This window comes from Coregonus lavaretus (assembly GCF_964263955.1).
Source record: "Coregonus lavaretus genome assembly, contig: HAP1_SCAFFOLD_527, whole genome shotgun sequence".
NCBI lineage: Eukaryota > Metazoa > Chordata > Actinopteri > Salmoniformes > Salmonidae > Coregonus > Coregonus lavaretus.
The window spans coordinates 172,501-187,275 of record NW_028165900.1 but is presented as its reverse complement, the minus strand read 5'-3'; the positions used below and the strand labels follow the sequence as shown (position 1 = coordinate 187,275).

At 49.4% G+C, this 14,775-nt stretch overlaps 2 protein-coding genes and 1 long non-coding RNA gene across 38 annotated transcripts in view; 2 read left to right on the top strand and 1 right to left on the bottom strand.

Annotated features, from left to right (window-relative positions):
• LOC311115318 (ribosome biogenesis protein wdr12-like) overlaps nt 1-9,940 on the top strand; it is a 38,979-nt gene extending 29,039 nt beyond the window's left edge. Inside the window, exons 9-13 of the mRNA XM_084190508.1 lie at nt 189-329; nt 3,946-4,051; nt 4,713-4,845; nt 5,775-5,847; nt 9,685-9,940. Coding sequence (XP_084046634.1) covers nt 189-329; nt 3,946-4,051; nt 4,713-4,845; nt 5,775-5,847; nt 9,685-9,762 — 531 coding nt within the window. The 3' untranslated portion in view covers nt 9,763-9,940. The remainder of the gene's footprint in view (nt 1-188; nt 330-3,945; nt 4,052-4,712; nt 4,846-5,774; nt 5,848-9,684) is intronic.
• On the bottom strand, nt 5,863-9,673 carry LOC311115319. 36 transcript variants are annotated; one of them, XR_014611213.1, is made up of 5 exons: nt 8,184-9,673; nt 7,511-7,792; nt 7,044-7,443; nt 6,009-6,946; nt 5,863-5,941 (listed from the first exon to the last, which is right to left on the bottom strand). It is a non-coding gene; the product is annotated as an uncharacterized lncRNA (long non-coding RNA). The 36 variants fall into 36 exon arrangements; XR_014611224.1 differs by having other exon boundaries at nt 5,863-6,105; nt 6,136-6,946; XR_014611225.1 differs by having other exon boundaries at nt 5,863-6,075; nt 6,136-6,946.
• A 619-nt stretch (nt 9,941-10,559) lies between the features above and the next one.
• Nucleotides 10,560-14,775, top strand: part of ical1 (islet cell autoantigen 1-like) — a 77,940-nt gene continuing 73,724 nt past the window's right edge. Inside the window, exon 1 of the mRNA XM_084190510.1 lies at nt 10,560-10,629. The gene's annotated coding sequence lies outside the window, so the exon portion shown is untranslated. The remainder of the gene's footprint in view (nt 10,630-14,775) is intronic.

Genomic DNA, 14,775 nt, shown 5'->3' with positions numbered 1-14,775 from the left:
GTTACCCAGGGTTAGGGGCTCCCAGGTCATCTTCCTCCTCTAGATACCCCTCATGATGTTACCCAGGGTTAGGGGCTCCCAGGTCATCTTCCTCCTCTAGATACCCCTCATGATGTTACCCAGGGTTAGGGGCTCCCAGGGCTCCTATCCAGTTGATCAGTAGTGTATTAATCATCTTCCTCCTCTAGACTCCCCTCATGACATTGTCTGGTCACAACGAGGCGGTGTCGTCTGTCCTCTGGTTGGACAGCGAGGAGATCTGCAGTGCATCCTGGGACCACACCATCCGACTCTGGAACGCCGAGACCGGAGGCGTGAAGACCACACTGGTGAGAGACTCCCTAGACCACACTGGTGAGAGACTCCCTAGACCACACTGGGGAGAGACTCCCTAGACCCCACTGGGGAGAGACTCCCTAGACCACACTGGGGAGAGACTCCCTAGACCACACTGGGGAGAGACTCCCTAGACCACACTGGGGAGAGACTCCCTAACCCTAGACCCCACTGGGGAGAGACTCCCTAACCCTAGACCACACTGGGGAGAGACTCCCTAACCCTAGACCACACTGGGGAGAGACTCCCTAGACCACACTGGGGAGAGACTCCCTAACCCTAACCCTAGACCACACTGGTGAGAGACTCCCTAACCCTAGACCACACTGGGGAGAGACTCCCTAGACCACACTGGGGAGAGACTCCCTAGACCACACTGGGGAGAGACTCCCTAGACCACACTGGGGAGAGACTCCCTAGACCACACTGGGGAGAGACTCCCTAGACCACACTGGGGAGAGACTCCCTAGACCACACTGGTGAGAGACTCCCTAACCCTAGACCCCACTGGGGAGAGACTCCCTAACCCTAGACCACACTGGTGAGAGACTCCCTAGACCACACTGGGGAGAGACTCCCTAGACCACACTGGGGAGAGACTCCCTAACCCTAGACCACACTGGGGAGAGACTCCCTAGACCACACTGGTGAGAGACTCCCTAGACCACACTGGGGAGAGACTCCCTAGACCACACTGGTGAGAGACTCCCTAGACCACACTGGGGAGAGACTCCCTAGACCACATTGGGGAGAGACTCCCTAGACCACACTGGGGAGAGACTCCCTAGACCACACTGGGGAGAGACTCCCTAACCCTAGACCACACTGGGGAGAGACTCCCTAGACCCCACTGGGGAGAGACTCCCTAGACCCCACTGGGGAGAGACTCCCTAGACCACACTGGGGAGAGACTCCCTAGACCACACTGGGGAGAGACTCCCTAGACCACACTGGGGAGAGACTCCCTAACCCTAGACCACACTGGGGAGAGACTCCCTAACCCTAGACCACACTGGGGAGAGACTCCCTAACCCTAGACCACACTGGGGAGAGACTCCCTAACCCTAGACCCCACTGGGGAGAGACTCCCTAACCCTAGACCACACTGGGGAGAGACTCCCTAACCCTAGACCCCACTGGGGAGAGACTCCCTAGACCACACTGGGGAGAGACTCCCTAACCCTAGACCCCACTGGGGAGAGACTCCCTAGACCACACTGGGGAGAGACTCCCTAACCCTAACCCTAACCCTAGACCCCACTGGGGAGAGACTCCCTAACCCTAGACCACACTGGGGAGAGACTCCCTAGACCCCACTGGGGAGAGACTCCCTAACCCTAGACCACACTGGGGAGAGACTCCCTAGACCCCACTGGGGAGAGACTCCCTAGACCACACTGGGGAGAGACTCCCTAGACCACACTGGGGAGAGACTCCCTAGACCACACTGGGGAGAGACTCCCTAGACCACACTGGGGAGAGACTCCCTAGACCACACTGGGGAGAGACTCCCTAACCCTAGACCACACTGGGGAGAGACTCCCTAGACCCCACTGGGGAGAGACTCCCTAACCCTAGACCACACTGGGGAGAGATTCCCTAGACCACACTGGGGAGAGACTCCCTAACCCTAGACCACACTGGGGAGAGATTCCCTAGACTCCACTGGGGAGAGACTCCCTAGACCCCACTGGGGAGAGACTCCCTAGACCCCACTGGGGAGAGACTCCCTAGACCACACTGGTGAGAGACTCCCTAGACCACACTGGGGAGAGACTCCCTAGACCACACTGTTGAGAGACACCCTAACCCTAGACCCCACTGGTGAGAGACTCCCTAACCCTAACCCTAGACCCCACTGGGGAGAGACTCCCTAGACCACACTGGGGAGAGACTCCCTAGACCACACTGGGGAGAGACTCCCTAGACCACACTGGGGAGAGACTCCCTAGACCACACTGGGGAGAGACTCCCTAACCCTAACCCTAGACCCCACTGGGGAGAGACTCCCTAGACCACACTGGTGAGAGACTCCCTAACCCTAACCCTAACCCTAGACCCCACTGGGGAGAGACTCCCTAGACCACACTGGGGAGAGACTCCCTAGACCACACTGGGGAGAGACTCCCTAGACCACACTGGGGAGAGACTCCCTAGACCACACTGGGGAGAGACTCCCTAGACCACACTGGGGAGAGACTCCCTAACCCTAGACCACACTGGGGAGAGACTCCCTAGACCCCACTGGGGAGAGACTCCCTAACCCTAGACCACACTGGGGAGAGACTCCCTAGACCACACTGGGGAGAGACTCCCTAGACCACACTGGGGAGAGACTCCCTAGACCACACTGGGGAGAGACTCCCTAACCCTAGACCCCACTGGGGAGAGACTCCCTAGACCACACTGGTGAGAGACTCCCTAGACCACACTGGGGAGAGACTCCCTAGACCCCACTGGGGAGAGACTCCCTAGACCACACTGGGGAGAGACTCCCTAGACCACACTGGGGAGAGACTCCCTAGACCACACTGGGGAGAGACTCCCTAACCCTAGACCACACTGGGGAGAGACTCCCTAACCCTAGACCACACTGGGGAGAGACTCCCTAACCCTAGACCACACTGGGGAGAGACTCCCTAACCCTAGACCACACTGGTGAGAGACTCCCTAGACCACACTGGGGAGAGACTCCCTAGACCACACTGGGGAGAGACTCCCTAGACCACACTGGTGAGAGACTCCCTAACCCTAACCCTAACCCTAGACCCCACTGGGGAGAGACTCCCTAGACCCCACTGGGGAGAGACTCCCTAGACCACACTGGGGAGAGACTCCCTAGACCACACTGGGGAGAGACTCCCTAGACCACACTGGGGAGAGACTCCCTAACCCTAGACCACACTGGGGAGAGACTCCCTAGACCACACTGGGGAGAGACTCCCTAACCCTAGACCACACTGGGGAGAGACTCCCTAGACCCCACTGGGGAGAGACTCCCTAACCCTAGACCACACTGGGGAGAGACTCCCTAGACCACACTGGGGAGAGACTCCCTAGACCACACTGGGGAGAGACTCCCTAGACCACACTGGGGAGAGACTCCCTAGACCACACTGGGGAGAGACTCCCTAACCCTAGACCCCACTGGGGAGAGACTCCCTAACCCTAGACCACACTGGTGAGAGACTCCCTAACCCTAGACCACACTGGGGAGAGACTCCCTAGACCACACTGGGGAGAGACTCCCTAGACCACACTGGGGAGAGACTCCCTAGACCACACTGGTGAGAGACTCCCTAGACCACACTGGGGAGAGACTCCCTAGACCACACTGGGGAGAGACTCCCTAGACCACACTGGTGAGAGACTCCCTAGACCACACTGGGGAGAGACTCCCTAGACCACACTGGTGAGAGACTCCCTAGACCACACTGGGGAGAGACTCCCTAGACCACACTGGGGAGAGACTCCCTAGACCACACTGGGGAGAGACTCCCTAGACCACACTGGGGAGAGACTCCCTAGACCACACTGGGGAGAGACTCCCCTCACAACCTCTTAGTTGATAACTGATAAGTTGATCTCCCCTTCTCTTCTTCTCTATAGACGGGCAGTAAGGTGTTTAACCATGTCTCCTACTCTCCACTGTGTCGGCGCCTGGCCTCTGGCAGCGCTGACAGACACGTCAGGCTGTGGGACCCTCGCTCCAAAGGTCACATCTAAATCACATCACTTCATTTAAACATCTCCTTGCACTTTCCAATGTACATTAGAACATCTCTCTTGGGTGTGTGTATTTGTAATTATTAAGGATCCCCATTAGTTCCTGCCAAGGCAGCAGCTACTCTTCCTGGGGTTTATTATGGATCCCCATTAGTTCCTACCAAGGCAGCAGCTACTCTTCCTGGGGTTTATTATGGATCCCCATTAGTTCCTGCCAAGGCAGCAGCTACTCTTCCTGGGGTTTATAATGGATCCCCATTAGTTCCTGCCATGGCAGCAGCTACTCTTCCTGGGGTTTATTATGGATCCCCATTAGTTCCTGCCAAGGCAGCAGCTACTCTTCCTGGGGTTTATTATGGATCCCCATTAGTTCCTGCCAAGGCAGCAGCTACTCTTCCTGGGGTCCAGCAACATTAAGGCAGTTATAATTTAAAATATTACATGACATTACATTTCATAACACTTTACCCAATACATTTAGTGTGTTCCCTCAGGCCACTACTCCACTACCACATATTTACAATCCAACATCCATGTGTACGTGTGTGTAGAGTGCCTGTCTCTTCCCAGTCCCTGCTGGTCCATAAGGTGTGTGTTTATCTTATTTGTGTGTGTGTGTGTGTGTGTATCTTGTGTGTGTGTGTGTGTAGACGGGTCGTTGGTGCTGCTGTCTCTTACCTCTCACAGCGGCTGGGTCACGGCGGTGAAGTGGGCTCCTTCCCATGAGCACCAGCTGGTGTCTGGTTCCCTCGACAACGTGGTCAAACTCTGGGACACCAGGAGGTCTGTATGCTGGGGGGGTTAGGGGTAGAGGCTGGGGGGTAGGGGGTAGAGGCTGGGAGGTAGGGGTAGAGGCTGGGAGGTAGGGGGTAGAGGCTGGGAGGTAGGAGGTAGAGGCTGGGAGGTAGGGGGTAGAGGCTGGGAGGTAGGAGGTAGAGGCTGGGAGGTAGGGGTAGAGGCTGGGGGGTAGGGGGTAGAGGCTGGGAGGTAGGGGGTAGGGTAGAGGCTGGGAGGTAGGGGTAGAGGCTGGGAGGTAGGGGGTAGAGGCTGGGAGGTAGGAGGTAGAGGCTGGGAGGTAGGGGTAGAGGCTGGGGGGTAGGGGGTAGAGGCTGGGAGGTAGGGGGTAGGGTAGAGGCTGGGAGGTAGGGGTAGAGGCTGGGAGGTAGGGGGTAGAGGCTGGGAGGTAGGAGGTAGAGGCTGGGAGGTAGGGGTAGAGGCTGGGGGGTAGGGGGTAGAGGCTGGGAGGTAGGGGGTAGGGTAGAGGCTGGGAGGTAGGGGTAGAGGCTGGGAGGTAGGGGGTAGAGGCTGGGAGGTAGGAGGTAGAGGCTGGGGGGGTTAGGGGTAGAGGCTGGGAGGTAGGGGGTAGGGTTAGAGGGGGTAGGGGGTAGGGTTAGAGGGGGTAGGGGGTAGGGTTAGAGGGGGTAGGGGGGTAGAGGCTGGGAGGTAGGGGGTAGGGTTAGAGGGGGTAGGGGGGTAGGGTTAGAGGGGGTAGGGGGGTAGAGGCTGGGAGGTAGGGGGGTAGGGTTAGAGGGGGTAGGGGGTAGGGGTTAGAGGTTAGAGGTTAGAGGGGGTAGGGGGTAGGGTTAGAGGGGGTAGGGGGTAGGGTTAGAGGGGGTAGGGGGTAGGGTTAGAGGAGGTAGGGGGTAGGGTTAGGGGTTAGAGGTTAGAGGTCAGAGGATCTAGTGTTTACTAAAAGTGTGTTTGTGTTCCAGCTGCAAGACTCCTCTGTATGATGTGTCTGCCCATGAGGACAAGGTGCTCTGTGTGGACTGGACTGACAGCAGGGTGAGACACCCTGGATTCACCTGTAGAGACACCAACACACATCTAGCCTGGATTCCCCTGTAGAGACACCAACACACATCTAGCCTGGATTCACCTGTAGAGACACCAACACACATCTAGCCTGGATTCCCCTGTAGAGACACCATCTAGCCTGGATTCACCTGTAGAGACACCATCTAGCCTGGATTCACCTGTAGAGACACCAACACACATCTAGCCTGGATTCCCCTGTAGAGACACCATCTAGCCTGGATTCACCTGTAGAGACACCATCTAGCCTGGATTCACCTGTAGAGACACCAACACACATCTAGCCTGGATTCACCTGTAGAGACACCAACACACATCTAGCCTGGATTCACCTGTAGAGACACCAACACACATCTAGCCTGGATTCACCTGTAGAGACACCAACACACATCTAGCCTGGATTCACCTGTAGAGACACCAACACACATCTAGCCTGGATTCACCTGTAGAGACACCAACACACATCTAGCCTGGATTCCCCTGTAGAGACACCAACACACATCTAGCCTGGATTCACCTGTAGAGACACCAACACACATCTAGCCTGGATTCCCCTGTAGAGACACCATCTAGCCTGGATTCACCTGTAGAGACACCATCTAGCCTGGATTCACCTGTAGAGACACCATCTAGCCTGGATTCACCTGTAGAGACACCATCTAGCCTGGATTCACCTGTAGAGACACCATCTAGCCTGGATTCACCTGTAGAGACACCAACACACATCTAGCCTGGATTCCCCTGTAGAGACACCATCTAGCCTGGATTCACCTGTAGAGACACCAACACACATCTAGCCTGGATTCACCTGTAGAGACACCATCTAGCCTGGATTCCCCTGTAGAGACACCATCTAGCCTGGATTCACCTGTAGAGACACCAACACACATCTAGCCTGGATTCACCTGTAGAGACACCATCTAGCCTGGATTCACCTGTAGAGACACCAACACACATCTAGCCTGGATTCACCTGTAGAGACACCATCTAGCCTGGATTCACCTGTAGAGACACCATCTAGCCTGGATTCACCTGTAGAGACACCAACACACATCTAGCCTGGATTCACCTGTAGAGACACCATCTAGCCTGGATTCACCTGTAGAGACACCAACACACATCTAGCCTGGATTGCCCTGTAGAGACACCATCTAGCCTGGATTCACCTGTAGAGACACCAACACACATCTAGCCTGGATTCACCTGTAGAGACACCAACACACATCTAGCCTGGATTCCCCTGTAGAGACACCAACACACATCTAGCCTGGATTCACCTGTAGAGACACCAACACACATCTAGCCTGGATTCACCTGTAGAGACACCAACACACATCTAGCCTGGATTCACCTGTAGAGACACCATCTAGCCTGGATTCACCTGTAGAGACACCAACACACATCTAGCCTGGATTCACCTGTAGAGACACCAACACACATCTAGCCTGGATTCACCTGTAGAGACACCAACACACATCTAGCCTGGATTCACCTGTAGAGACACCAACACACATCTAGCCTGGATTCACCTGTAGAGACACCAACACACATCTAGCCTGGATTCCCCTGTAGAGACACCAACACACATCTAGCCTGGATTCATCTGTAGAGACACCATCTAGCCTGGATTCACCTGTAGAGACACCAACACACATCTAGCCTGGATTCACCTGTAGAGACACCAACACACATCTAGCCTGGATTCACCTGTAGAGACACCATCTAGCCTGGATTCACCTGTAGAGACACCAACACACATCTAGCCTGGATTCCCCTGTAGAGACACCATCTAGCCTGGATTCACCTGTAGAGACACCAACACACATCTAGCCTGGATTCACCTGTAGAGACACCAACACACATCTAGCCTGGATTCACCTGTAGAGACACCAACACACATCTAGCCTGGATTCCCCTGTAGAGACACCAACACACATCTAGCCTGGATTCATCTGTAGAGACACCATCATTTTCCTAGCCACCGTGCTTCTACACCTGCATTACTAGCTGTTTGGGGTTTTAGGCTGGGTTTCTGTACAGCACTTCGAGATATTAGCTGATGTAAGAAGGGCTATATAAAATAAAATTGATTGATTGATCACACATCTAGCCTGGATTCCCCTGTAGAGACACCAACACACATCTAGCCTGGATTCCCCTGTAGAGACACCAACACACATCTAGCCTGGATTCACCTGTAGAGACACCATCACACATCTAGCCTGGATTCCCCTGTAGAGACACCAACACACATCTAGCCTGGATTCCCCTGTAGAGACACCAACACACATCTAGCCTGGATTCACCTGTAGAGACACCAACACACATCTAGCCTGGATTCACCTGTAGAGACACCAACACACATCTAGCCTGGATTCACCTGTAGAGACACCAACACACATCTAGCCTGGATTCACCTGTAGAGACACCATCTAGCCTGGATTCACCTGTAGAGACACCAACACACATCTAGCCTGGATTCACCTGTAGAGACACCAACACACATCTAGCCTGGATTCCCCTGTAGAGACACCATCTAGCCTGGATTCACCTGTAGAGACACCAACACACATCTAGCCTGGATTCCCCTGTAGAGACACCATCTAGCCTGGATTCACCTGTAGAGACACCAACACACATCTAGCCTGGATTCCCCTGTAGAGACACCATCTAGCCTGGATTCCCCTGTAGAGACACCATCTAGCCTGGATTCACCTGTAGAGACACCATCTAGCCTGGATTCACCTGTAGAGACACCATCTAGCCTGGATTCACCTGTAGAGACACCATCTAGCCTGGATTCACCTGTAGAGACACCATCTAGCCTGGATTCACCTGTAGAGACACCATCTAGCCTGGATTCACCTGTAGAGACACCATCTAGCCTGGATTCACCTGTAGAGACACCATCTAGCCTGGATTCACCTGTAGAGACACCAACACACATCTAGCCTGGATTCACCTGTAGAGACACCAACACACATCTAGCCTGGATTCACCTGTAGAGACACCAACACACATCTAGCCTGGATTCACCTGTAGAGACACCAACACACATCTAGCCTGGATTCACCTGTAGAGACACCAACACACATCTAGCCTGTATTCACCTGTAGAGACACCATCTAGCCTGGATTCACCTGTAGAGACACCAACACACATCTAGCCTGGATTCACCTGTAGAGACACCATCTAGCCTGGATTCACCTGTAGAGACACCATCTAGCCTGGATTCACCTGTAGAGACACCATCTAGCCTGGATTCACCTGTAGAGACACCATCTAGCCTGGATTCACCTGTAGAGACACCATCTAGCCTGGATTCACCTGTAGAGACACCAACACACATCTAGCCTGGATTCACCTGTAGAGACACCATCTAGCCTGGATTCACCTGTAGAGACACCATCTAGCCTGGATTCACCTGTAGAGACACCATCTAGCCTGGATTCACCTGTAGAGACACCAACACACATCTAGCCTGGATTCACCTGTAGAGACACCAACACACATCTAGCCTGGATTCCCCTGTAGAGACACCATCTAGCCTGGATTCACCTGTAGAGACACCATCTAGCCTGGATTCACCTGTAGAGACACCATCTAGCCTGGATTCACCTGTAGAGACACCATCTAGCCTGGATTCCCCTGTAGAGACACCATCTAGCCTGGATTCACCTGTAGAGACACCATCTAGCCTGGATTCCCCTGTAGAGACACCATCTAGCCTGTATTAACCTGTATTCTGTTCAAGGTTTTGTGTTCCGTCCATGTCTTCTAACTGGTGTACCTCCTCTCCTCTTGCAGTTGGTGTTGAGTGGAGGAGCTGACAACAAGCTGTACACATACAGATACACAGCCTGCGAGACGGACGCTGGAGCATAGACTAGAGACAGACAGTATAGAATAGCACCAGTGTTCTTTATTGGATGTTATTGAAATGCAGTATCCAGTCTTTATGCTTATTCTGAATTATAATTTGTTTTATTTTAGTTTTCTTAATGTTACTTTTTATTTCTCTCAGATGTATTATTGCCTGTTGATTAAAGCATTTCCTGATGTAGATATGTTTATTTATGAACTGCTACAGTTGTGTTGATAGATGTTCTTCATGACATAAGATAGCCAAGATGACATACTGTTTTCTAAGATACAGATAGTCTCCATTTAATACTGCGTATGAATGTAACTACAGTTTACAGATTGAACTAGTGTATTGAGAACCATCAGTGGCAGGTCTCAATCCTCTATACTGCCCTCTGTTGGGATAGATGAATAGATCCAGGCCTACTGGGTTCATAAAGTCACATCATTCCTACTGTGGTTGTTAATCAGAATGTCTGTCTACATCCATGATATACCAGTATTTAAATACAATAACCACCCTGTCATCAGTTTTTCTGATGAAAGAACTTTGTATTTTACTGCTGCACCTTTTATTAGGGTTGTATTCTTGAAGATGCCGGTTTCACTAGTACATGATGTGCCCTGCAAACGTTCCCCATTTCTCCTGCACCTCATCGAGTGAGGTTGGGGTTAGTGTCCTTCAGACGTTTTAAACTATAATGTTTGTCCAACTGGTTTGATCTGTGATGTTGAGACGTCCCCACAGCGGCCGGACAGAGGACAGACACGTTGCATATCCCGTTTCTGTGAGTCAGTTGTTGCTTGGTGGCTAGTGCTGCTAACGTTAGCTAGCTGGATACCCTGACTGCCGGACAAAGGGACTTCTGGACAGAGCTTCATTCAACGGTAAAGCCAAAACAATGTGATGATGCAAGACGTCTGCGTATTGCGTTTATATAGGCAACATTTTATCCGTAGACAAAGTCATTTGGACTAGCTAACGTTACGTTGGTTAGAATTAGCAGGTTATACTGCCGTAGGTTAGCAGCAAGCTAGCGGCGCATCCTGGAAAACGTTGCCAACATTAGCTAGCTAAACTAGCTAGCTGGAACAGGAACTAGCAACATGTAGTTATTTACTAAACACGCACGTTGAGAAGAAACAGGTTTGATGTTGTGAGGGGTGGAATAACTGCATGGAGATCACTTGGCTTTGGCACCTACACGTAGCTAGCTCGCCATAAATTAGCAATAGCAGCTAGCTACCTCATAATGGTTACTAAACACCTGGTAACCAACCTGCTGGTTACTGGACACCTGGTAACCAACCTGCTGGTTACTGGACACCTGGTAACCAACCTGCTGGTTACTGAACACCTGGTAACCAACCTACTGGTTACTGAACACCTGGTAACCAACCTGCTGGTTACTGGACACCTGGTAACCAACCTGCTGGTTACTGAACACCTGGTAACCGCCCTGCTGGTTACTGAACACCTGGTAACCAACCTGCTGGTTACTAAACACCTGGTAACCAACCTGCTGGTTACTGGACACCTGGTAACCAACCTGCTGGTTACTGAACACCTGGTAACCAACCTGCTGGTTACTGGACACCTGGTAACCAACCTGCTGGTTACTGAACACCTGGTAACCAACCTGCTGGTTACTGAACACCTGGTAACCAACCTGCTGGTTACTGAACACCTGGTAACCAACCTGCTGGTTACTGAACACCTGGTAACCAACCTGCTGGTTACTGAACACCTGGTAACCAACCTGCTGGTTACTGAACACCTGGTAACCAACCTGCTGGTTACTGAACACCTGGTAACCAACCTGCTGGTTACTAAACACCTGGTAACCAACCTGCTGGTTACTGAACACCTGGTAACCAACCTGCTGGTTACTGAACACCTGGTAACCAACCTGCTGGTTACTGAACACCTGGTAACCAACCTACTGGCGACGTCTCCCAGTCTGTCTTCTGGTTGACGCTGGCAGGTGTCGATCCGTTTATCCTTTATTTTGTATTCATATTTTTTATTGCAGAAACACCACTATACATACAAGAAGTATACTAACAGACAATGATAAATGCTAGGGGGTACAACACATTACAGATTATACAAAGACTTTAAAAGATACACACGTATTGATTGTTTTAACAGCTTTCTTATTGGAAGAATGTAGAATGGTCCTAATGTACTGCTCAAACTCCTTATAGAAAACATGGAACAGTGGTTTTTTATTAGTGAATTTACATTTATGAATATGACATTTTGCCAATAGCACAATTAGATTTAAGAGGTCAAATAGTTTTTCTTTATCCTTATTATAGTTAAGGAAACCGAGCAGCACATTCTCCCATAATAAACAAAAGTCGTCAAGAATATTAACAATTATAAAACTATAAATATCTTGCCATAATTTATTTTACATGTAGACAATGCCAAAATAAATGCAAAACTGTTTCTGGATGCTCAACACAAAAAGTACAGTTAATGTTAATGTATTCTTGGAGTTTCTTCAGGTAATATTTTGCAGAGTAATACTGATGGATCGTTCTGAATCTATGTATTCTTGGAGTTTCTTCAGGTAATATTTTGCAGAGTAATACTGATGGATCGTTCTGAATCTATGTATTCTGTGAGTTTCTTCGGGTAATATTTTGCAGGGTAATACTGATGGATCGTTCTGAATCTATGTATTCTGTGAGTTTCTTCGGGTAATATTTTGCAGGGTAATACTGATGGATCGTTCTGAATCTATGTATTCTGTGAGTTTCTTCAGGTAATATTTTGCAGGGTAATACTGATGGATCGTTCTGAATCTATGTATTCTGTGAGTTTCTTCAGGTAATATTTTGCAGGGTAATACTGATGGATCGTTCTGAATCTATGTATTCTGTGAGTTTCTTCAGGTAATATTTTGCAGGGTAATACTGATGGATCGTTCTGAATCTATGTATTCTGTGAGTTTCTTCAGGTAATATTTTGCAGGGTAATACTGATGGATCGTTCTGAATCTATGTATTCTTGGAGTTTCTTCAGGTAATATTTTGCAGGGTAATACTGATGGATCGTTCTGAATCTATGTATTCTGTGAGTTTGTTCAGGTAATATTTTGCAGGGTAATACTGATGGATCGTTCTGAATCTATGTATTCTGTGAGTTTCTTCAGGTAATATTTTGCAGGGTAATACTGATGGATCGTTCTGAATCTGACTTTGTTAACAAGCAGGTATTTGTGTGGTAATAACAAACCTTTTGTTCCAACCGATATTTTTTATTTTATTTTATTTCAACTTTATTTAACCAGGTAAGCCAGTTGAGAACAAGTTCTCATTTACAACTGCGACCTGGCCAAGATAAAGCAAAGCAGTGCGATATTATTGACAAATGTATTCCAGTAAGTTGTGACATAAGGAATAGATACAATATCCCTTTGAAATACAGCACGTAGAGATCTGTTGTTCTGAGGGAGCAAGGAGAAACACATTGTTCCTCATGGAGAGTCAACTGGATTAATAAGCGAGGGTAGCTCAAGAAGGTGAGGTCTGGTTACACCTCTAAACAACATGAGAGTTCCAGATGGCTATGGCGAACTCTAGGTTTAAGACAGGGTCATGTCAAACTGGACATCTAATATGTTCTGTGCAGCAGTAGGTATAGATTGAAGACAGAGACACAGGGTCATATCAAACTGGACATCTAATATGTTCTGTGAAGCAGTATGATTGAAGACAGAGACACAGGGTCATATCAAACTGGACATCTAATATGTTCTGTGTAGCAGTATGATTGAAGACAGAGACACAGGGTCATATCAAACTGGACATCTAATATGTTCTGTGTAGCAGTAGGTATAGATTGAAGACAGAGACACAGGGTCATATCAAACTGGACATCTAATATGTTCTGTGAAGCAGTAGGTATAGATTGAAGACAGAGAGACAGGGTCATATCAAACTGGACATCTAATATGTTCTGTGTTGCAGTATGATTGAAGACAGAGACACAGGGTCATATCAAACTGGACATCTAATATGTTCTGTGAAGCAGTAGGTATAGATTGAAGACAGAGAGACAGGGTCATATCAAACTGGACATCTAATATGTTCTGTGTAGCAGTATGATTGAAGACAGAGACACAGGGTCATATCAAACTGGACATCTAATATGTTCTGTGTAGCAGTAGGTATAGATTGAAGACAGAGACACAGGGTCATATCAAACTGGACATCTAATATGTTCTGTGTAGCAGTAGGTATAGATTGAAGACAGAGACACAGGGTCATATCAAACTGGACATCTAATATGTTCTGTGTAGCAGTATGATTGAAGACAGAGACACAGGGTCATATCAAACTGGACATCTAATATGTTCTGTGTAGCAGTATGATTGAAGACAGAGACACAGGGTCATATCAAACTGGACATCTAATATGTTCTGTGCAGCAGTATGATTGAAGACAGAGACACAGGGTCATATCAAACTGGACATCTAATATGTTCTGTGTAGCAGTAGGTATAGATTGAAGACAGAGACACAGGGTCATATCAAACTGGACATCTAATATGTTCTGTGTAGCAGTATGATTGAAGACAGAGACACAGGGTCATATCAAACTGGACATCTAATATGTTCTGTGTAGCAGTATGATTGAAGACAGAGACACAGGGTCATATCAAACTGGACATCTAATATGTTCTGTGTAGCAGTAGGTATAGATTGAAGACAGAGACACAGGGTCATATCAAACTGGACATCTAATATGTTCTGTGTAGCAGTAGGTATAGATTGAAGACAGAGAGACAGGGTCATATCAAACTGGACATCTAATATGTTCTGTGTAGCAGTATGATTGAAGACAGAGACACAGGGTCATATCAAACTGGACATCTAATATGTTCTGTGTAGCAGTATGATTGAAGACAGAGAGACAGGGTCATATCAAACTGGACATCTAATATGTTCTGTGTAGCAGTATGATTGAAGACAGAGACACAGGGTCATATCAAACTGGACATCTAATATGTTCTGTGAAGCA